Source organism: Danaus plexippus, chromosome 27 (assembly GCF_018135715.1).
Source record: "Danaus plexippus chromosome 27, MEX_DaPlex, whole genome shotgun sequence".
In the NCBI taxonomy this organism is placed as follows: Eukaryota; Metazoa; Arthropoda; class Insecta; order Lepidoptera; family Nymphalidae; genus Danaus; species Danaus plexippus.
The window spans coordinates 3,808,851-3,832,796 of record NC_083555.1 but is presented as its reverse complement, the minus strand read 5'-3'; the positions used below and the strand labels follow the sequence as shown (position 1 = coordinate 3,832,796).

Below are 23,946 nucleotides of genomic sequence, written 5' to 3'. Positions count from 1 at the left end.
TCTATCATATAACGGAGTCCAGCGGTTCCCAATGTGGACGGTAACGCCCTCTAGCGGTAAGAAACTCGGAAAGAAAGGGATGCGTTAAATAGATTCTCATTTAGCTAGGATCAGTTAGGGTGGCTTTACAGTGTGAAGATATGTAAAAAAATAAATTACTGTCAAAGTGGACAGTAGACTAATTATCTTTGGGAAGCCCTGGTTTAATCCACTAATCATAAGCTCTCACCTCAGGCTTGAGGTCCCTGTGCACGACACTCCTGGCGTGCATGTGTCTAACGGCCAGCGACAGCTGGACGATGATCCTCCTCGCCACCCGCTCGCTGACCGCGCCCAGCACCGAGGATAGCTCACCGCCCATCGCCAGCTCCGTCACTATGTACGTGAACGCCTGCAACACAAACACACACATATATATATTATATTTTATTAGATTCTCGTGTAAAAATACACGTAAGTTGGATTGAATTGCCTTCACGATCATATCCACTTTTATCTTTCCACAAATATCTGAACGCAAAAACTAGTGAACGGATCTACATGAAATTTTCCAACATCAGCTATACCATCGCAATAAGTAGTGTGTAATACACAGCACTACAACACACCATAACAGGTGCGTGTAGTCATTTAACACAGGCGATAGATGTCGCTGGCTGGCGGCTGACATGTAGAAAATACACAAGAAAAAGTGGGTGACGTCACGGTCAACTATATATATATGTCAGAGCGTGCACTCACAGTGTCGTGGAACACCTCATGCAGCTGTATGATGTAAGGACAGCCCTGACAGGTCTTCAACAGGTCTATCTCTTGCTTCACGTCCTTCTTCTGTGACGATATTATCTGCAAGTACAGCACACACAACATTATACCATTGTAACATCCGACAGACTTTAAATTGAATCTAGCCCTGGAGCTCTCTCTTCTCGCTTCATCACCAGACACCCTCTTCACATGAATAATTTAAATTCCATACACAACATACAAGTGTTGTCCGTGTTAAGATGCGATATAATAATGCATTACCGAATTGTCTCAGTCAGTGATCGACCAAAATGTATGAGATGAGAATCATTTAAGCAAACAACATTATAAGCATGCCTCTTATAATGTTCCCTTAATACTAATATTAATGACGTGCTACATTAAACATATATAATGTTAAAATAAAAACACTATTTTCACTATATGTACATATAGTGAGCATTACACACTGTTCAATATGAACACGCACTTTAAATCTTTAATGAGGGCATTGTTTCAGCCCGGTCAATATGACAAAATGCAAATAAATTCATAAAGTATAAGCAGATTATACAAAACAACAGAATTAAGTTGTTAAGCATAGTGAGAGCTTTAAATTTAATGATATTTCATAAGGCTAGAATATATATATATATATGTGTATGTCTCACCTTAACAGCATATTCCTTGCCCGTTTGTCTGTGTATACACTTCCTACAAACAGCATATGAGCCGTCACCCAGCAGAGGAGTGCTCAAGTCAACAGAATACTTCTGGAAGAACGGCGAGTCCTGGAAGAGATATACATTGTTAGGGTGACCTCGATACCGAATATCCTATATATTCTCCTTTATAAGAACAAAAGCAGTCAACATTTTTAATTGACCACCTGCTGTGTGTTAAACAGCTTGATATCTACATTGATAATGATGATAACAATTCCCTATATTTAAACCATATCTGTATGTAAATCCCTAATTACAACAAATGTATTGATAGAAGAATAATCTCAGAGTTACTTCTTTGTCTATGCCAAATTCTCACTCTAAGACGCGCTTTGTGTTGTTTGGAACCTTGTACAAATAAATTCAGATATTTTAGGCACAAACCATGGTCCAAATCGGTCATTGAACCTATTACCTTAGCGATCCATCCCTTGAGCTTCTCGTGCTTCTGTCCAGTCGCCTGAAGCCAGATCTGATCCGAGATGATGTTCTCAGAGAACAGGATGCTGGGTGCCACATATGAGTAACCTGACACGTGGAGGTGGAAACTATATTAGTTACATAATAAACATACGATAAGAGAACATAAAAAGATAGGCAATCATGAAAATGAACAAAGTTTAATATAAAACAAATGTTAGGGAGTAATCTTGTACGAATTTTAGTAAAAAACATATACTCTCTTCTATCTCCAACTATCTATTCCATCTCTTGTATCTCACCCATCTCCGTCACAGCACTAACCTAGGAACAGTTTGTCGTGGTGTTTGGGCGCCTGTGCCGGCGAGTCGGTGGGCGGCATCCTGGTGAACTCGTCGGCGAAGTTACACGTGTCAGCTGCGTGCGACAGCTGCGGCACGAACGGGGCGGCCACCTCGCGCCGGGACACCGCCTCCCAGTCCAGGTCCTGAAGAATATGATACAGTCAAGTCAATGATTGAAGCTTAACACGAGCTACGTGAACAGGGTGAGGATAGCTGGTGAGCCTTAGGGTAGGTCTACATTCAGTGTTATATTCTGATATATTGAATGACACGGATTATTTTTTAATAAACGGATAACTGTCCGTGTGGAGTTTGATGAGAAAAACTATTGGTAAGCATGTACATATCTAATTTTTGCAAATAATTTTAGTCCGAGCATACGCATTTAAACTTTATAAAATAACTTATAACGTATTCAACTACTACAGAAGTGGATTTGTATAATTAAAACGTTGAAACTGTAGGTGTTTTGGTGAGACAAAGCTAACTGCTACCGATGTTACAGATGTATCTAATTAATGTCAAATAAGACCGCATTTTATCAACAGGAGAACATTTAAATAAAATTCCCACATCAATAAATATAAACCACAATATAAAATAAAATTTAACATTTTCCCTCGCGTCCGATAACGAGTCACGAACGATGCCCATAACAACAAATATATCGGACATTATTAATAAATCATTAACCGACAGTTAAAATGGAAGTTAAGTTTATATTGTCATTATAAATAGTATATTTAAAACGCCTTAGCCTCCTTTTATTAACAAATATACACCAACGTATAGCACAGTTCAAACCTGGAAGAAGGGGTGTCGTTTCAATTCCTCTGCATCATCATCACCGCCTCCTAGACGACGACGAGGGTCCTTTACTAAAAGTCTGGAATAAAAGTTAAAGAATTATAAAATAAAACACCTCAACATCCTCATACGGTAACAAGTACTAACTGACCGTTAAAGTTTAAACTAATAGTTATTTTTAAACAACAGTGCATAACCCTAAACCTATCACTACATACTTAGTTCTAGTTGTATATATATAGCTTACTTCTTGATGAAGTCCTGAACAGCGGGGCTGACGTCGTTGGGCACGGGGTAACTGCATCTCACAATTCTCTTGGTGATCTCCTGCTGAGTGTTCTTCTCGCCCTCGACTGTGAAGGGCGAAGCACCCGTCAGCAGTTCGTACGTTAATACTCCCACAGACCACCAGTCCACAGCCTATGGACGACATAATATTACTTTCAAATAAAAAACAAGTATTGAGAAAAACAAACAGTTTAACATAAATAACATAAAATTATATTTGTGCAATATTTTATATAAAACATTAAAATATTTATCGGGGCAGTAATTTAGATTTATTTGCTGACTTAGAAATCTATTAACCTGATTAAATTACACGCGAAAAATATTATTAGTTATTTAAACATGAAATCGAGTCACGTGATATATTCGAAATCTATATTTACCAATACCATTACATGATTATTTGAATTTCTTCAAAATAAAGCGATGTCATTGGTAGAAGTAACTTTTACTTTAAATAGAGCACTCCCATTGGTCGTAATTCAAATGACAACAAATGTTTAGAGTTTATTTTTTATTTTTAAATTATTCTGATCAAAACGCTGCAACGTGATTGGATAAAACTCTAACTTTTTTGAAATGCAGCACAGTCATTGGTCGATATTAATGTATAATTTTTTTTACACGTAAATCAGTGTTATTCTGTAATGTTATCTCGTATATTTGTTTATCTATCAAGGAGTCCCGGTCGACCGCGATCCAAATACAACGACCTTTGATTAAAGATAAGGAAACAGCTGTTGAACAAGATGATTCCGCAAAATTACAATAAATTATAGAAATGTAACGATATTAGAATTAAATTCATATAAAAGAATGAGATCTAAGATTTTCGCGAGTTTCATTCATTTAAATCATATAAAAGAAGTTACAATAGTGATAACTAATTTTGTATTACAAGTTATTTCTGTCTGTATTACATAGTTTTGACGATATTCGAGGACGAAATTTTAATCACAAAGCTTTATTTCTTTTATCTGTTTAAATCTAAACATAATTAAAACAATTCTTCTTAAAAATTTTAATTTCCATCCGAAACTTTTTCGTTTTAATATAGGTACTTGTTACTTAGTAATAAATATTATGAAATCTCGCAATCTCGAAGCGCTTCCGCAGGATTAATGGCTATACTCCACCTGCGCCATTTTAGGTAAACAGGTTCCGTACTTTTCTAGAGAAAGACAAACATTGTAATTATACAAAAATACTTCCGAGTAAGGTGAAAATTAATCTCTCTCAATGTTAAGCGCATCTAGTTATCGAACAACGAATGCACAGAATATATAATTAATGTCTTAATGTCTCGTTAATAAAGTGTAAATTCGCTCGAGCGCTCCGGAGAATCGAACCTTGATAGTTATAACGCGAGGTTAGCGCCTACAGAAGGTCACACGGCGGCAATGTCGGTAGAAATGTTAATTTTTATCGCTAAGGAAATAAATAGCATGATACTTTTGTTTGTACAGTCAAAGTCGGTTAAATTAAAGATCTCATCGCTGGCACTACGAACGTTGTTTTATATAACAGACCACAAATAAACCTATTTAATCTATTTAACTTGAATACAATCAGTTTTCATGTTTCATATGAATAAAAAAACAGTGTAACTAACTATATGTTCCATGGTTGAGTAAACTCATACTAAGTTTATATTGAATACATTCCAACGAAGCTGTATGTTAGAGGTAACGTCGGAATAAGAATTTAATTTATGCACAACTAAATGAGATAAATAAATATATTTATATAATAAAATACAAAAACATAATACGAATAAATCGGAAACGAAAAATCGTCTTCGGTATCTTACGACTGGTCCGCATCTTCACACTATATTTTTATATATATATATATATACGGCGTATTAGCATGTCCGTATGTAACGAGCTCTCCGCTCCACTTACAACTATTGTTATCACAGAATTAATTAACAGCGCGGCGACCGAGCCTCTTGTGCGCCGTTTAATTAAATAGAAATAATAGTTCCTTACGTCAAGAGTAACGCAAGAACGGACACACAGAATGTGTTCAAGTCATTAATAATAGACACCCCTAGTAATGACAAATCTGAAAATACTTAACACGTACAGTTTCTAGTTAGTCAATAATACATCCGTCGACACTATTATGTGGTATTACTGAAGGACTTTATACTTTAAGTATTTGGTTTAGGTGTGAGGGCTCATGGGTAGGGTGTAGTGATATAATTTGTCAGTTTGTTGGGTGTACGCCGCAGAGGTCACGTGTAGTCTCAACCAGTTGCGAAGCAGGCCGTGTCTTGTTCACAACGTGTACACTAAAAATAACTTGTCGTTACCACGAGTTCGTAACGACGCACTGCATACGGACAGTTTGAAGTTTTTCACTCTTAAATCTTTTCGCATGATATTATCGACATAAATTTAAATAGAGATTTACGCCACTCGTGACTAATCGATACCAGTATCAATTGTTACATCACTACAGAGGAGCGAGTGTCGATATTGCACAACATTACAATAAATCATCAATAAAAAGCCTACTAATATTATAGATGAGAGTTTGTTCGAGTGTATGTATGTATGGTGCTCTCTTTCACGCGATAATTACTAACCGGATTGTTATGAGACGTTACAGTTAGCTCAGATATCGAATAAGACATAGCTTTAACATTTGTATAGTGTATGAAGTCACGTACACTATATACGTTTCTGCCTTTTAGTTACTAAATAAGTTTTACGTGGACATTATTCATTTATTTTTCAATTTAAATCGTATATACATACGGATATATGGAGGGAAATAGTAGTGTTATATATTACATAAATATAAAAAAAACACACAAGGTATGTGTTTTACGATTTCATAATATATGTATGTATGTTTGTTCCTCATAGAACATTGTTTAATTTCTCATACATTTTCTGTACCCGTACACCAAGTTTGCATTGACGCTTTACTCATAGTATCAACGTAGATTTACGAATGATAAACTTTAAGCGTTTCATATGCTGTATCGATGCGAACTTGGGTTAAGGTTAAATATAATATAAAGAGCTTAAAATCAACAGAAGCACCACGATGTATGTTTATCGACAGAGCCACGAAGCTACTCGACATGTCACATTATAATCCTCAAACAAACATTTTTGACAGTAAGTATTGGAAACATTGAGACTGTAGGTAATGTATTTAACTAAAAAAAATTCACACAATAACGAAGGTTAAAAAAACCTTGACGAGGAGGAAAGTTGAGAGCATTTGAAGATGAAGAAATATCTAGAAATATATATATAAATACATACATATATGACATTCTAGTGTCTGCTTGTATAGTAGCTATATATTAATATATTTACTAGTTACTAAATGTATATTAGTATATCAGAGATATATATCACAAAATATATGTTGTCATACACTGTCCGTCTGTCTGTTAGTTCCACACGAATCCTGACCTGTGAAACGGATGCACCGATTTTGATGTAACTTTCACTGGCAGACATTTTATGTTATATTTATACTTTTAACAAGTATACTTTTTGTTTCAGAATATTACACCAGACGAAGTGGAACCTACAAATATCATATATATAAGAGTAGAGAATTTTAGAGGTCCATCTTAACATCTGTAGCCGGTGGCTATGCCTCAGTTAGCACATACATCAGTAACTCCACAATGACATAACACGGTATACAAGTTCAATGCTGACGGACCGGTCGCCTGGCCCACTTACGCGACCCACTGACACCGTTCAGTGACCTTAGATTCACTAATGTTAATACCTCGCTGCATTTACAACCTTATCGCTATAAACATAACGTATACATTATATTTGACAATTTACAAATTATCTTAAAATTTACTAACAGTATGAGTAAAACAATCTTTTCAAAAAAAATTAAAATTTGTATATCTTAATAATAATATTATTTTTAAATGAAATTTAAGCACATTAAGAATAATTATATTTTTACGTTCATCGAGTTTAAAACTCTATATATGTATATATGATAGGTATATAACGGGGGAAAAGTAATATTTTTCCTAAGAAATAGGATTTAATGACCTCTATATGATGAACATACGAGTAATCAAAGCCTTTATAATATTATTGACCTGAATAACCTCCGAGAACCGCTAACAGAATGTGAGCTGCTTGTGATTTAATATAGGTACAGTCGACAAAAAATGTCAATTTTAACGAGTGAAAACGATACTCAGATTAAGTTGTAGGTTGTATTATATATATATTATATGCTTCTTATATGAATTTAATGACCTATATGAAAAGTTTATTTATTATGTATTACATGGGACGTATGTAAAAAATATCATTGTGTTTGTAAAACTTTAATATCAGTGTCTACTGACTGTTATGTAATATTTAAATTTCAACTAGATATATTACATTTCAAAATTTTTAATATATATGTATTTTAATATTGGATGAGTTGCTTGTATAAAAACCTATACTATTATGTTATATATATATATATATATACGAATATATATATATATATATATATATATGGAAAAGATAAATAATAAAAATGTGACAACAAAATATGTCATGAAATGTTGTTATGTACGTCTAACAACGTTGGAGACGACGTCAGTGACGCGAACGTACGTCTCTACGTTACGGCGGACGCACGTAACGTGTCCACGACACGTGCAGCGTGTGCTGTGACGTACGCCATACGGACTATTATACTGTTATGATGCGATTGTATGTCCGTTTGTTATGTTACAGATAATTTGTAAACTTAAATAATATACGTTGGAAAATTTTATGAGCGTATTGTGTTTAGCAATCAATTTTTTAATATATATATATATAGCGGTCTCTGATTAGTATTTACACAAAACATAATAAAAAACTACTTTCGATATCAAATTACAAATAAAAGGGGACGATTTTTATCTTTCAATGAAATATGTTAGTGTTTATGAGATATGAGCTTTTGTTTGGAACGAACAAACATACTATAAAATATCGATAGGGACAAAAATATATGAAAAATATATAATATTCATGTTAGTTACAGTAATTATGGCTTTATATTATTATATAGGCGTCTCCTAAGGTGGCGTTATGCAACTATACCGCAGTATAACTGTGGAGGTCGCTTGGGCATGTTCATTTTATTAATATTTTAGTAAATAAATTGAATATATATGTATTAAATGAGATCTAAGACTTTCGCGAGTTTTATTCATTTAAATGAAACTAATATACTTCGTATATACTACTTTACTAGATATTATATATATATATATATACTTAAAATATTTTGACATAGGAGTGTGATAAGATCTCGAGTCCCGTTCATCACCAGCTCTGTTGTATCTGGACGCGTTCGTTTCACTTTTCCTAGCACTTTCACTACATTAACGGTACCACCGACCGCGCTCTGCCGTTCACTTCGCCGGCACATCGACAGGAGGTGGTAGACGTACTCACTTAATAATCTAGATATATATATATATATATGTACATATAATATGAAAAATGTCCGTATGCCACCGATTTTATTCTTACAAACAACGAAATTGGTATCATTTTTAAATAGAAGCATAGAGAATCAATATTTTTTTTTTTATTTTAACAAAGAACTCAAGATTGTATGTAATCATTAAATACTCATTGAAGACATTCAGAGACTTTATACTAAATAAACGGACATATAATACAGTAAATACAAAATATATAAACACGAAATGAACCGTAACGCATTACGTTAAAGTCCATTATATATAACTTATGTATTAGCACCACACACACACACACACACACACACACACACACACACACACACACACACACACACACACACACACACACACTAGCGTCACACGCTGAAGGCATTTTTCACTTTGTCGTACATTTTGGATGGGCTCCAAAATTTCTATCAAATGTTAGAGATTAAATATATCATGAGTATTTTTTATTTCCTGTATTGTCCATATAACGGATAAGTGATTTAATTTTATCGAATTTCTAGTAAATTATATTATAATTAAGCAATCTGTTTTACTTTCTAATGACTTACTTGTTAATAGTACATTCGTCGATAGGTTATATCGAATATATATATATGTTATCTTGATATGATGTAATATAATATAAAAACACACGGGCGGAGACGGAATCAAAAACTAGTATTAATACAACTTTTTCGATAGGAATATAATTTACAAAGTAAAACCTTTTAAATTTATTTTTTCATTGATAGTACAGAGCCCTTACCGGCTCCTAAATGTCCTATAACGGGGAAATTATTAAGATCGAGTGAGATAGCAACAGGTGCGAGCGAGATAAAAGATATATCAAACTAGTATGACTATATTTATAGGTTATAAAAGTATTACAAAAAAAAATCAAGATCCAATATGAAACTCAGTAGTATAACGGTAACGCTAAAATTCTAGCCATCAAATAAATATACAGTTACGTAAAGAGAAAACAAGGTCGGTTTATTATATAGCGGTTATATATTGTATCGAAAGTAATTGCGATACAGACGGAGCCGTCCGTCCGAAACCGTCGGCTGGATGTTAGAGAAGAAGAAAAAAAAACAATCAATAGACTGGCCATTAAGAGTGACAGTGAAAGTACCAACGGATTGAAATTCAAAATTGGAACACGTTATTCGCTAACCTCATTCTTAGCCGGGCGGCGGTCGGGGGAGGACGTGTGCGGATTATTATTATCGCATATTTAAATATACACTCATTGGTGGCGAGAGCGCGTTCTGGTAAACCAGTAAATGTGCGTATTCTTTTAATGAAGTTCCGCTCTGGTAATGAATTATTTAGTTGGCTTTCACTTGGAAAGGAATCCGTTGGAACGCTGAGAGAATATTTTATTCTTTTTTTCTGGATTTTATAACCGTTATCACTTACAATTGACACACGACGAGAGAATATAAAGATAAACATGCATATAAATTAACTATTCCACATAACCTATTGTTTTCTATACAGAAATTAAGTTTAACATTTGAAAGTTATTTAAAGCTAAAACATTTAAACTACTTAATTCACTTATACTATCAAAGTCTAATTACTATATTCCATGTAACATAGTTTTGATAAATTAACTGATATAGAGACACACAAAAGATAAAATGAACCTGCCATAACCGAGTCGCTTGACCAATACACCGTAAAAAAGTAAAGATTACAACACGCGTCCCTCGTCTTACTATACGGTTAAAATAACTATCACCTAACATATTACTGAATAACGTATAGACCATAATAAAAAAAACAGTCTGTCTTTCACGTGACTTCATACACAATACAGCTGTTACGCCTTGATTCCGCTGGAACTACACGGAATTCCGAGGTACATAACAGACTATCTTATTCTGACGTCTAAACTACATTATTGAAAAGTTTCCTCAAAGTAGTCCAAATATTTTTTGCGTGAGACAGCAGCATACGTCTATACATCCTCACAAACTTTCGCATTTAGACTACTAGTAAGTTAACACGTTCCACGTAGACATATATTTTAGTATATGTAAATTATTCTCATGAAAATAAAATAAAATAGCGTTGAGTATAACTCAAGGTAATGTACCTACACTAGAACGGCCAATATTGTATAAAAAATAGTAAAAGAATTGATATTAAAGAAAACGTAAAAGTTGAAGTTGAAGAAAAAACTTTCACTTAGAACAGTCGAAACAAACTGTACATTATACATACATGCTATCTTTTTGAGGTTACGAAATTACTAATATATATATATATATAAGTAATTTCTTAACTTCCATACTATCGTAATATATATTTTTGTGAATATACAAACATTAACTAGAACCTACTTCTATGAAATCGTTGATATTAATCTTTTCATATCCCAATTCACAAAACAAAAAACCAAGGAATCATTCTCAATACATTACATTGATATATTTAACAAACAAAATTTATCTAAAATTTATATATAGAACACAAAGACGCATACCTTGATGACTGTTTACTGACACGTGCAGTCAGACTTGCATATATCATACATACACATACATAACGTCCATAAAAAACATTGCAGAAGACTATTATACGAATAAAAAAAGAATAAAATACAAAAAAAAAATAGATTTTTATAATAACTAATTAATGCAACACTACCCTAACCTTTACATGCAGTACAATATAATATTAATTGAAAATTATATAATGAATTCTGTTTTATTATTTTTTAATTATAATAAAAAACTGTATATTCATATCCATCTCGCTCGCACACCAGCGTTCTAATAATAGCATCTCGCTCTATTTACGTCTGAAGGTGACATGATACCATCAGTGATAGCGTCTTGTATTAAAAAAAAAACTATTTGTTTTTGATTAATTCTTTAAATATAAGAAATTATCAGCATATATGTTTTACAACGGCTACATACCTCGCGATCGACTCACATCCAAACAGTAAAACAGCCGACGTTCTAGATGTTACAAGATCACTAATTAAAAATAAATAAGTACAAGTAGTTTTTTATGTTATGTAATTAAGTTATCTAATAGAATATTTTCTGCGTTCCATTTTTAAACATTCTAGCGATGGACTTTCAGCGAATGAAATCGCAGATAAGTGTTCCATTTTTTGAATATAGTTTCATAGATAAGAAATGAATTTCACTGGCCAGTTGATGAACGCATAAAATTTAAAAAAAAAACCTTTCCATTTTCATATGACTCTATAACGTAAGCTAATTTGAACCCAATGTCCTTGTAATACGATCACCTTACAGCCGAAGTATCACAGACGGTCAACGAAACAAACATCGCATTCCGCGTGCATTTGTCATATAAATACTGAATACATCATAAGTCTGATATATTTCATTCGGCTGTTTAGTTTCATGCGGATCTTTTTGTTACGAAATTAATTTTCGCTGAAGATTTCTATTAATCCACGCATTTCTAAACAGGAGCATTTGAATATTTCTCACAAATTAACACAAATATAAAACCTTCTTACACATAATTAAAACTATTATACCGACATTATAAAGTCATATAATTTAACCGTAATACAATATAATTCGACAGAATTAGAAAGTTCATTAGTTAAATATGAACCGTTAGGTTCGTTGTGTGATATAATTTGTTTGTATTATAGCCGAATTAGCGTCACAGTTGGTAAGTGGGCCATGGCCCGCGAAAGAGAGAGAAGATATCGCCGCGACGCTCTAAGAAAATGGAGCGGCTGTGAAATTTTAACTGGTTTTATATTGCGAATTTAACGTCGATTTAAAATAATAATTTAACTTATAATATATTTATTATAGTTTATGTATAGTGTCTGCGCGTGTGAGTGTATCGATGATATGTGAATAATAAAATGGCGCGGATAAACACTGCAAGTTATTTTGATGCGGCCCACTTGAGACATCCGCGAGAAACACGGCCTCTGACAATTAAGACGGCTACAGAAAATTAATTTATTTCAAATAGATCGTTGTCTGTCGCGTAATATGTCTCATAACAATAAATATATATACATATATACGTTCAGACTTTCACTCGTTCCAACGTCGTGATAAGTAACATAGTGTTTATTTACTTCAAGATTAAACTTCATACGAACATTAAAACTATTAACTTGTAATTATATTAAACTTAAAAACAGGTTATAATCAAAAACATAATCTACAGACTTTGTGAAGGGATTTTAAACATACATTTAAAGCCAAAGTTTAAATTAATATAAAATTCGTGTACCGGAATGTAACAAATAAACAAACATATATATATGATCCCCAATGTTATGAGAGCATCCGTATTATGACTCCACCGATCCCGCTATACATTTGACATAGTTTCATCAATACAGTTTCAGGGAAATATTTTTATTTAATGTATTAGAATGTATTTGTTTAATAGTTACTTGATCCGATCTTTGTCTGCCCATGTGGGAGACTCGAGTCTTAATATAAACCAATCATCTATATATAGAAAATCTTCTGTAATTTAATATATTTTTATCAAACAGTACTCGAATAATACAGATTTAATCGAATATTTAAGGTATCGATTAAAATTTGATTTTTATTTCTTTTTTAATTATTAAAAACAACAAAAATGAAAAAAAATTACAAAATAAAAATGACGTTCCAAATTTAAACAAAAGATTATTTCAGTGTAAATTATTTAGAAAAAGAAAATCATAATTTAAAAATGAATTAAGACTAGTGAAAACATAAAATATAAAACGAGTGTGTGTGTGTTTGTGTGTGAGTGTTGTGTGTGTGCGTGTACTCACTATGTCGTGTCCCTGGGAGCCGCTCCTCACGACCTCCGGGGCCATGTACTCTATGGTGCCGCAGAAGCTGTAGGCGCGGCTCTCTCCGCCGCAGAACTCCTTGGACAGCCCGAAGTCCGTCAACACGATGTGACCTTCCGCATCCAGCAGGATGTTCTCCAGCTTGATGTCGCGGTAGATGATGCCCAGCTGGAGGAATACACCACATGTATAGCATACATACATATATATGATGAAAATTTCTTTTTAGATTTGAAGTCAATAGATATTCTCGTAACCAAAGATCAAAGGAACCCATTTTTTTCGCTTAAAAGAATTTTTTGACCACCAAAATTTTATTATTAAGCTGGTTGTGAAAGAAACCGAGTCTATGGAATACATTCATTTAACACATATCGGTGATAAACGCAGACACCACCACCACAGTTCGCCATCACAGCAACCTTAAGGAGAGCTGTTCAATTGATCAACAACAATTCATTTAAGGATGACCTCTCTCGTCACAGGCGCGCCCCTCAACCCCAGGTCTCACTAACCTTGTGCAGCTGTTCCAACGCCAGTATGATCTCGGCGATGTATATCCTGACTTCGTTTTCGTGGAAGTGTTCTCGTTGGTACAGGTGTGTGAACAGCTCCCCGCCGGCCACGTAGTCTAGAACAATAAGGAAGGTTCTAGATATTTCTAGTCTACCAGGGTCCACGGAAAGTCATTTATCAGGTTCAGTAGTTCAGGACGGAATATGTAGGAGACAAAACTTCTCCTCATTCTATGGATTCACCGTGCGTGTGCCGGCTCCATCGCGTTGCAGGGAGAGGAGCTTCAACAGTGCCCGGGACTTGCGACCCAGGTGTAGGTTTAAGGGCCCCTAACTAACGCGCGTTAAACGCTCACCTCCACCGTCCAAGCTCCTCTCTCTATCTAACCAAATTTGATAGGAACCCACTAGGGCTGCCTCCGACGCACGTTTTAAGAATGAATTGATATTTTTTCTGTAAATCATAAAACTACTCTAATTTAAATGGTCGTACGTGCGTCATTATATTTGTTTATTATTCACAAAAGGCTTGGTTCCAATCTCTTCGGATGGTCCTAAATGAATTGATGTGAAAGTATAAAAATATAAAAGTTCACTCGTAGTCAGACGTTTTTAAATTCACGGCCAGCAATTAATTTTCCATTTCTATCTAGAATCTAGACAATGTTTAGAGTGATTAGTAAAATACAGGGGCAGCGAACAGCGAACCCCCGGCGGTGAGTGAATTTCAAATAAGACGTAAATTATTCGCCTCTCATAAATTGTTTACCCTTTCCGTGTAACGTCAGCAAAAAAAAAACAAACAATTTTATTTTTTTTCCTATATCGATAAAAACATGTTATATTTTATCTATATTGCTGTTGAGTTGAATTAAGAATTTTTATTTATAATAATAATAGGTTATTTCATCTTAACATGCTGTCTGTACTAGACGCCATCGATTTAAAAAAGGCTTATACAAGGGAAGCCAAGGAGTGCGCATACAACTTAACGCTTAGGGGACAAATGCACCTTACAAACGTATATATGTATAATAATAAGTTAAATTTTTATATAAAAGCGGAAAAAAAACAATCATTTACATTATATTTCCTTACAATTCACTTGATTAAATAAAAACAATGTTATCAGTTATCACATTCATCTAACAGTGTATGTAGAACGCTTACCACAAGTGTTCGAAATCACACTGTATACGAGGCGTTTCTTGTTATCCGTATGAAGTGAAGAGTAAGAAATAAGCATACAGTATGCACTTAGCTATCAAACGCTTCACCAACAGTAACAGCGTTGTTTACCAATTTAATTAATGTATAGATTTAGCGCAAGATATTAAAACTTTTGATTTTGCGAAAGTCATAGAATTACCTCACATATAATACATAAATGCACGATTATATTTATAATAAATCAGTAGATTTATTAAAATCCTTAGTCCTTACCATTAGTCCGCATCACCAAACTCAATACAGACAGTTTATCATTAACAAATCTTGTCACGCAATAGTATCAAGTTAGATATGTGATTGATAAACTGAACACTGTCCGTGTGTAGTTCGACAATGCTGTCCATGGTAAGGATATTTTATTTGTGAGATTTATTAGCGACATTTTAATTATGTCTGTATGTTGCTATGTCTGTATGTATGTTTGTATAATGGCCAACAGACAACCCTGACCCGGCCATTCAATATTTGAGAGGAATCTTACATCCCACGTTTAAAATCGTTTCATGAAAATAAAATTGTCTCTCATCGCGTCTCCTAGTTAATAAAACTCAAATTATTTATAATTTAATATAAATGTACGTAAAAGTTATATAAAGGTGGGAATATATCAAAATTAATCATTTTAATATTATTATAAATCCAGTACTTATATAATTTGTATGCTAAAAACGTAACTAGTTATATATATATATAAATTATCCTTAAGACTCTCAACAGGGTTACATATAATAATTAATAACCAAGAAATCTTATTAATTTAACTGTATATAACGTTAATCTGTTCAACAAATCAAACGTTGTTGTTAAAAGATTGATATTACCCAACAGTTAGTGTGTTCAATAGATGTACGGTTCAAATGAAAAGCTGTTAAGGACAGGGAGAGAGAGAGAGAGAGAGAGGAGAGGGGGAGACAGATAGGGGTATATATAATATACATATAATTAAAATTATCATAGTTATTTTGAGGAACAAAGAAATATTTAATTAAAATAATAAAAATTTTATCACCTCTTAAATATGACAGGTAATAGGTATTAGGTAAATAGGAACGCTAACCGCCTATGACTTACATGCACAGTCAAAATCATTACACACGTGTTACATACGAGAACAATGGATACCAAAACTGTTTGGAAAAAATACAAAAAGAATGTACGGAATGGAAATAATAAACATAATTAGGGAATAGTTTTGTCAAAATTATTAAAATATATATATATATATATATATATATATATATATGATCTATTTAAAACTGTCATTTTAAATCATTTTTTTTAAAATAATAGAAGTAATTTAATTATTACTAATGCTATGGTAAAGTCAAAGAAATATTATTCCTGGAAGACTTAGTTCGTAATACAATTATTGAACTAATGTAGGTCCAGAAGATTAGACTTAAATTAGTCAACTCGGTTCATTTAAGTAGCCTGTAGTAATAAAAAAAAAATTCTTACAAACGTTGCCAAACACTATCAAACCGTTTGTTAATCTCTTATATTGTTGTATCGAAAATTGTTAAGCAATTCGGCCATTTTATCAACACGGAGACGTGTCAAGGGCGGCAATGTCATGACTTACCTATTAATAAAGAAAAATATACATTCAAGGTCCACAGCACAGAATAATTAGCGCACAGAGAGAACTAAAGAAGAAATAAAGTAATAAAAATAATATAATATACATATCACACAATTAGATTATAGCTCTTGAAGCGACTTGTTCCTAATTTAAAATTCAAATCAACTGCATTTATAACATTAAAAATGAGAACGCTTTAAATGAATTCATATTTGAGAATTCCATTTTCAAATATTGCACTCGACGAGTCGGCGACCATAAAAAAATGACAATTTATTCCAAATTCAAAATTGCTTATAAACTTTTTAAATGCAGTTATCCATCTCATTCAGCCGATTAGAGGGATAATTAATATATATATATATATATAAATATATATTATTTTAATATCGTGTAAGTCAGTATGTAAGTATTGCACACAGCTGTGTGCCAAGGTCTAGTGAATTGGGACTCGTTGCCCAACGCTTGCACCATTCAGCTAACAATGAATTCAACTTTGTAATTTTTGTGGGCAACACATTTTTCTACTATATCTGTTAAATTCTGTGTAACCTTGAAATTAAAAATATTTATTTGTTCTAACAAATAGCGATAATCCAAACAGCTCCATTGAATTTTAACTAACAAAGCTTAGGTGTAACAATTTCAATTTGATAAACAAGTTTTTAATAGAAGCAACTTTAATGGCTTAACTCACGATGACTGTATGAATATTAATTATAAAATATACAGACATATTTTTCAACAATAACAAAAAAAAAAAGAATAGATTATTAGTGAAAAATAGTTAATATGTTGATTCAAAGTAAATGTTAGACCGTCTGTAAGTCTAATGTCCCCCGACCTTGGGGGTCTACTATCGATCAATGTGGTGCCTAATTGGACACGCTTGCTACAACACACCGAATCTCATACCATTACTAGGAAACTGTAAGTATTCACGACTACACACATATAGTAGACTCATACTGAATAAAATTTTACTTTACGAATTTTTTAAATGAAACAAATATTTTTCGGAATACTACGCGTATTTTATTACAACACGTCATATCGTACTCACCGAGTATGAGATGTAGCTTGGCATCTGTCTGGAAGGCGTAATGTAGGGTCACCAGGAAGGGACAGGCCCTCACAGCCTCCAAGACCTGAGGGATGAAGACAAACGTCGTATTAGACGTGTCACACAAACATATATACTAGTATAACATAAACTAAGGCAATATACATTTATTTTAACGAATTTTTCATCATCACCGTTTGTAAAACTACACAAGTTACATGAAAATCGATCCAATCCTTTTCTACATGAAACCACCAATCATTTTATATTGAGGGGCTTCTTCGCAGACGTGCTTGATAGCTGGACCAGGGATTAGTATGTGTTATATTACCTCAACGTCCGCGTACAGCGCTAACAACAAAGTAAAAATTTACCTACAATGTAACGTAATGATATGCGTACATAGATTAGCTCATACTGTTAACCGACTTGGAATAATGATGATTCAATTACAAATCTAATTCATTGTTAGTGTTCTATAAAAATTGTATAAAATCTAAAATTTTATCCTTATCATGTCTCCGTCGTCACACAACATAAAGAGCGCTTCCAAGCTTCAATCATATAACAACGTCAAAACTATAATGTTAAGAGATTTATGAATGAAAATTGAAAAACGCTGCACTTAAAGTGTGACGTAAAAACTTGTAGTATGATTACCAGTGTAACTTTAAATAAATGTATTATTTATAATAATAAAAAATATATATTTAGATGATAATTTGAAAGGTACAGTAGAAAAATATATCACGCAATCATTATGTATGGCTGGAGTATGAGGAGTCGTATTAAAATAGTAAATTAACATTTAATATATATATATCTTTTAATTAAAATCGTGTAATTTTATCGATGTAAGTTTTGTTTGTTATTTATTACGAAAAGAAAAAAATAAAATCATACATACATACGAAACAGTTTAAGGTCTCATCAAAACTATTGTAATCACGCCTGTATCACGCCTGAACAACTGAACCGATTTTGATGAATTTTGGTATAGAGGTAGATCGAAGCCTGGAGAAGGACATAGGCTGAATTTTATCCCGATTCCGAAACTACTACGGTGGAACCATAAAGAGCAGTGGCCGTAATTACAGAGAACAACTCTGACGTTCACGCAGATAGAGTCGCGGTCAAGAGCTAGCTCTAGTTATCTAGTTAGTAGCAGTTCGCATATTTTACCGTAACATATAGACATACACAAATTAATTCACCAGCACATATATATCAAGGTCAGTCACCTGTCTCTCCGTCCTGGTGTGCTCCGCCGTCTTGAGTTTCTGCACTATGCTGGCCTTCTTCAGCACCTTCATAGCGTATAGCTTACCCTCGTCCACACCACATCTCTTCCTTACTAAGAACACTTTACCGTACGCTGAAACAAACATACATTATATATATAAAAAACAACATAACAATAATCCTTTAAATATATTAAAACTATAATTTGTACGTCTTAAATGTTTAATATTAATATGATTATATATACTAATAACTTGTATTATAAAGGCATAATGTTATATGTAATATGAACGAGCGATATCTTCTTCAAAATCAGAGTAATATTTACGAAACCACCCCACTAACTTAGCTTAATATATATTTACGGTAAACGAATTTATATTGAAACAATAAACTATTATTATCATCTTTTATATCAAACATTTTATTATTTTTAAACTAATAAAAATCGCGGATAAAATAATATCCTCATTGAACAGATTTTGATAAAGCTCTCATAATATTTTCAATACTTCGAGTCGGATTAAGTCAGTGTATTGAATCCGGTTCGGAGATGGTCAATCATGATGTAACCGGTTCTAGTGCTGTTGTCCGGTTACGTCCTAAACAGCTGGTAGTTTTGTAACCGGACACCCCCCCCCCCGAGCCGGATGGGCGTCCATTTTGTTTTTTTTTATTCCATCAAGTTTGCGGTAGGTCGTCTGTATGGTGGCCATACTTCTCACCATCCCATTAGATATAATGAACGTGATGATGGACGTGCTCCAAGACTAATCAAGAGGAATTTATATTTGTTAGAAAATTAATTATTAATGTTTATTGTTATATACCTTGAACGGGAGATAAATATGTACGAAAGCATATTCATCATACTACGACGTCACTCCCACCCCGACACCCTCAAACAAACCACGTGTATTCAACACTTATATGAGCACAACAAACGTTCCAGTCACATATACACGAGTTTCATGTGATAAATTACTCAATTAGGTAAACACATATATTTATATACATTCAGTATATAATATAGATGCAAATAGATTAGGAGATTTGATACGTCTAATAAAAACAAAGTTCATTGACCTGCCGGGTCATTAAGCCGGTCACCTACAGAACAGCTGTTACATTTCGACGTAGGGTGCATCAAACCCAGAGGCTTCGTGTCGATGATTGCTCGCGACCTAGCCATCCTAGCCATCCTAGGCCGGTCATTCAACTCCGAAACTACCCTCGACCTTACATCTCTTAATTTTATTACGTCATTACAATAAAAATTTCCTATAAATATACACATGACTGAACTGAACAAAATATTATACATAGAGGATCCTTTAAATCATATATATATACACACAGACATATGTACATGCATGTACACGAGTATACCTCATTTAGTTGAAATATTAAAACGAACGAAGGTCACATTCACATCAGTAATTCACTTTCGACTTCTCAAAACTCCAAGTACACATCGGTTATAATCAGTTTCCTTATGCTCCTGCCAAGATGTTTTCGCACTGATTCCGCTTAACACGACCTACGTATTAATCTGACTGTACAATTACACCCGGCTCCGTACGCTGAAAACACTATTATTATTTCACATCCATATATTACAATATATATATCATTATCGCCAAGATCTGTATGATTAAACGATAAAGTTCAATGAACCCAGTGCATGTTTTTCACCGAGTGTGTTATGTTTTTCACCGTTTTTTTAAATCTATTTACATTTAAAATGTCGTAATACATTTATAGTTTCTCTTCGTTTTTGTATTTTTAAATAATATTTTGATCTTTATATACATAACAATTATAATTTAAGGCTATATTTGTATGTTCCATTTCCGAATATCATTCTGTCTCTATCATATTATGAGAATTACGAAGCTTACAGACAAGTTTTACAAATGTTAACCCACCACGCCTTATGGTACAGGTGTAGTGGGCGAGAAATAAAAAAATATCAAGGTTTACAGCAATCTATGTGATTTACTCCAAAACTACTTAACTGGTGGTGATGTAACTCAATAGTTAACATTACGGACAAACATACGTCTATTCTTACGGGTACGTTTCGTTTTAGCATCGGCCACACAATTGAAAACGACCGCTGATAAATATGCAAAATAAACCATAGCGGGTGCGTTGACACTGACGCGATAGAGAGCACGTCTGCTTTGACGTTTACTACAAAAAAGAAAAAAAATACCGTGAAACTGAAAGTTAAATGACGTTTCGTGTGTATGGTTTTATGTCAGCAGATTACAAACATATATATATATATATATAAGATGCGTTAGATAAAACATTTTATATGTGAAAATAATTCGTTTCCTTAAAACTCGTATATATCGTAACGAGCACACATCCATGTATGTATGTGTGTGCCTTTCACATGTCATAAACACTTATCAATACGTTGTATAACCAATGCATCAATCTTCCAAACGATTTTCACATCAGAGTACAACACTTGGAGCGACGACGGGCGGATATTCTATGTTAATTAGATCATGCAAAATAACATACAGACAGACACACAACACACAAACACATGTGCGTTGGGGGGGTCATTGTGAAGGTCAAGTGAATGTCAAAATAATGAAATCTGCTGTAATTAAATAAAATTAAAACCACTAAATATAGAACCGGGCATGAAAAACTTTTCATCTCACAATTTTAACATAATATAACAAGTACTTACTATCATTATATGAATAATATATGCACTAGAATTTTACATTAAAACATTTTTATATAAACTTTACTTATAAATATCGCCTGTTAACATTGATTACTATATATATGTACATACACACACACACGCACACGCACACACACACACACACACACGCACACACACACACACATATGTATCGTCGTATCAGTAGTACTGTTACAATAATATATAAAACCGTCCAAAAAAACCAATGCGTTTCGGGCCTAAAAACCGTATCAGAACAAGTTAAATGACCCCCGAAAAAGGTTAAACCACCGAGGCCAGTCACTAGTAGAGATTAAGGACTCCGGCTATAGGAATATTGAACCTGGGCTGGCTGAAGTTCATTTTCGTTAATTTATATACGAGTCGAATGACTTATATTAAAAAATACTCAATTTTATTCTCACATCCATAGTTTATACATATCAAACTAAAATGAAGTATCCTGTCTAAAATGATCATTACATATCGTTCAGTGTATAGTTGGGAACGAATAGACAAACACACTAATTGTAAGAATAATGACACACCACAATAGAGCGGCGCCAACTGTTTAGTGATGCGGGTTAAGCAACACTCCGCGAGGTCCGACCTTGGATGGGTGAGTTACTTATCAACAAAGTTAACTAACACAGATTCGGGTAAAAGGTTATGTTTAACCAAAATACATGTTCATAAGCGGGGAAAGTTATTGAAGTTGAAACAGACGTCTGTTCAAGACGTAAATTTTGAGAGTCAATACTCTTATAAAATGTCTCCCATTGATAATCTACATGTAGGAGGGCAGAGGCAAGTCTTGAACCCGTGAACCCTAAAACCCTAGAGGTGAACTTTGGAAATTCCCGGACCACGACCTTCCGAGGATACGTCCTTCGTTGCGTAACAGTCTCTTGAACCGACAGACACGAGCGTAACTATTTTCGGACTTATACTTAAAAAATAACAGATTATGTACAAATAATAGTGTTTTAATTATATGCCGTCTTCCGTCAGCGACATCTATAGTGCGTCACGTGACTTCGTACACAATACAACTGTTATATCTAAGTCCTGGGTAAACTACACGGATTTTCAGAATAATTTTCAGTCTATGACTTATCCTGATCTCTAACTTATATACGTGTGCACTTTCATTAAAATCCATTAAGTGGTTTTTGCGTGAAAGACCAACATACAACCTCACAAACTTTCACATTTTATATTATTAACTGAGTGTAATTTTTTTTTACTACATATTCTGTATTCTTTGAACACTTTTAAACGAATATTAATATATATATATAAATTAATAAACATAGGACAAATAACTTGGCTGATAAATCTATGTCGTGTAACTGTATTTTGGCGAAATCTCACAGAGCGACTTTAAAAACTGTACTTATAATTTAGAAAAAGTTGAGAAGATTTCTTTAAGATGACAAAGATTTAAAAAAAAATTAGAAACAGCTTTTTTTAAACCTCTTATTGATTGTAAAGTAGATGTAGATTTAGGCGTATTTAAAAGTAGATTGTAGGAAACATACATACATACATACACACATTATACATCAAAAAACTATCCATAAAAATAATATTTATACACTTAATATTAATTTAAATTTAAATTATTTCCTGACATCATCAACGCATTTTTCTCGGAAGGTATGTGCCTGTTGCTAAGCCATTCATTCGACGCTCGTTGGTGTAACAAAACAAAAAAACACAATACACTTTTTTTGACATAGCCACAGTCGGTTACATGTAACGATTAAATGAAAGTAAAGCTTTCAGGGAACATCACGTGATAACCATTATAAGCGATGCTATAGTTAAATCTAAAACTTTAGAGAATAAATTAAACTAGTATTTTCGGTTTTACTGCGCGTATGAGATGATGTTACTCATCTCGTCTCCGTGATCACGGTTGCTGCAAAGTAACCGAAACGTCGGGATTATGTACTTAACATGATAATTAAAACCGCGTAGTTAA

At 33.4% G+C, this 23,946-nt stretch overlaps 1 protein-coding gene across 2 annotated transcripts in view; it reads right to left on the bottom strand.

Annotated features, from left to right (window-relative positions):
* LOC116775706 (ribosomal protein S6 kinase alpha-4-like) overlaps window positions 1–23,946 on the bottom strand; it is a 44,839-nt gene that overhangs the window by 4,917 nt on the left and 15,976 nt on the right. For both annotated transcript variants that reach the window (XM_061525192.1, XM_061525194.1), the window contains exons 3-13: window positions 19,246–19,379; window positions 18,005–18,089; window positions 14,130–14,245; window positions 13,594–13,782; window positions 3,291–3,463; window positions 3,041–3,122; window positions 2,217–2,379; window positions 1,888–2,000; window positions 1,419–1,538; window positions 742–846; window positions 230–391 (exon numbers count right to left, since the gene is read on the bottom strand). In XM_061525192.1, coding sequence (XP_061381176.1) covers window positions 230–391; window positions 742–846; window positions 1,419–1,538; window positions 1,888–2,000; window positions 2,217–2,379; window positions 3,041–3,122; window positions 3,291–3,463; window positions 13,594–13,782; window positions 14,130–14,245; window positions 18,005–18,089; window positions 19,246–19,379 — 1,442 coding nt within the window. The remainder of the gene's footprint in view (window positions 1–229; window positions 392–741; window positions 847–1,418; window positions 1,539–1,887; window positions 2,001–2,216; window positions 2,380–3,040; window positions 3,123–3,290; window positions 3,464–13,593; window positions 13,783–14,129; window positions 14,246–18,004; window positions 18,090–19,245; window positions 19,380–23,946) is intronic.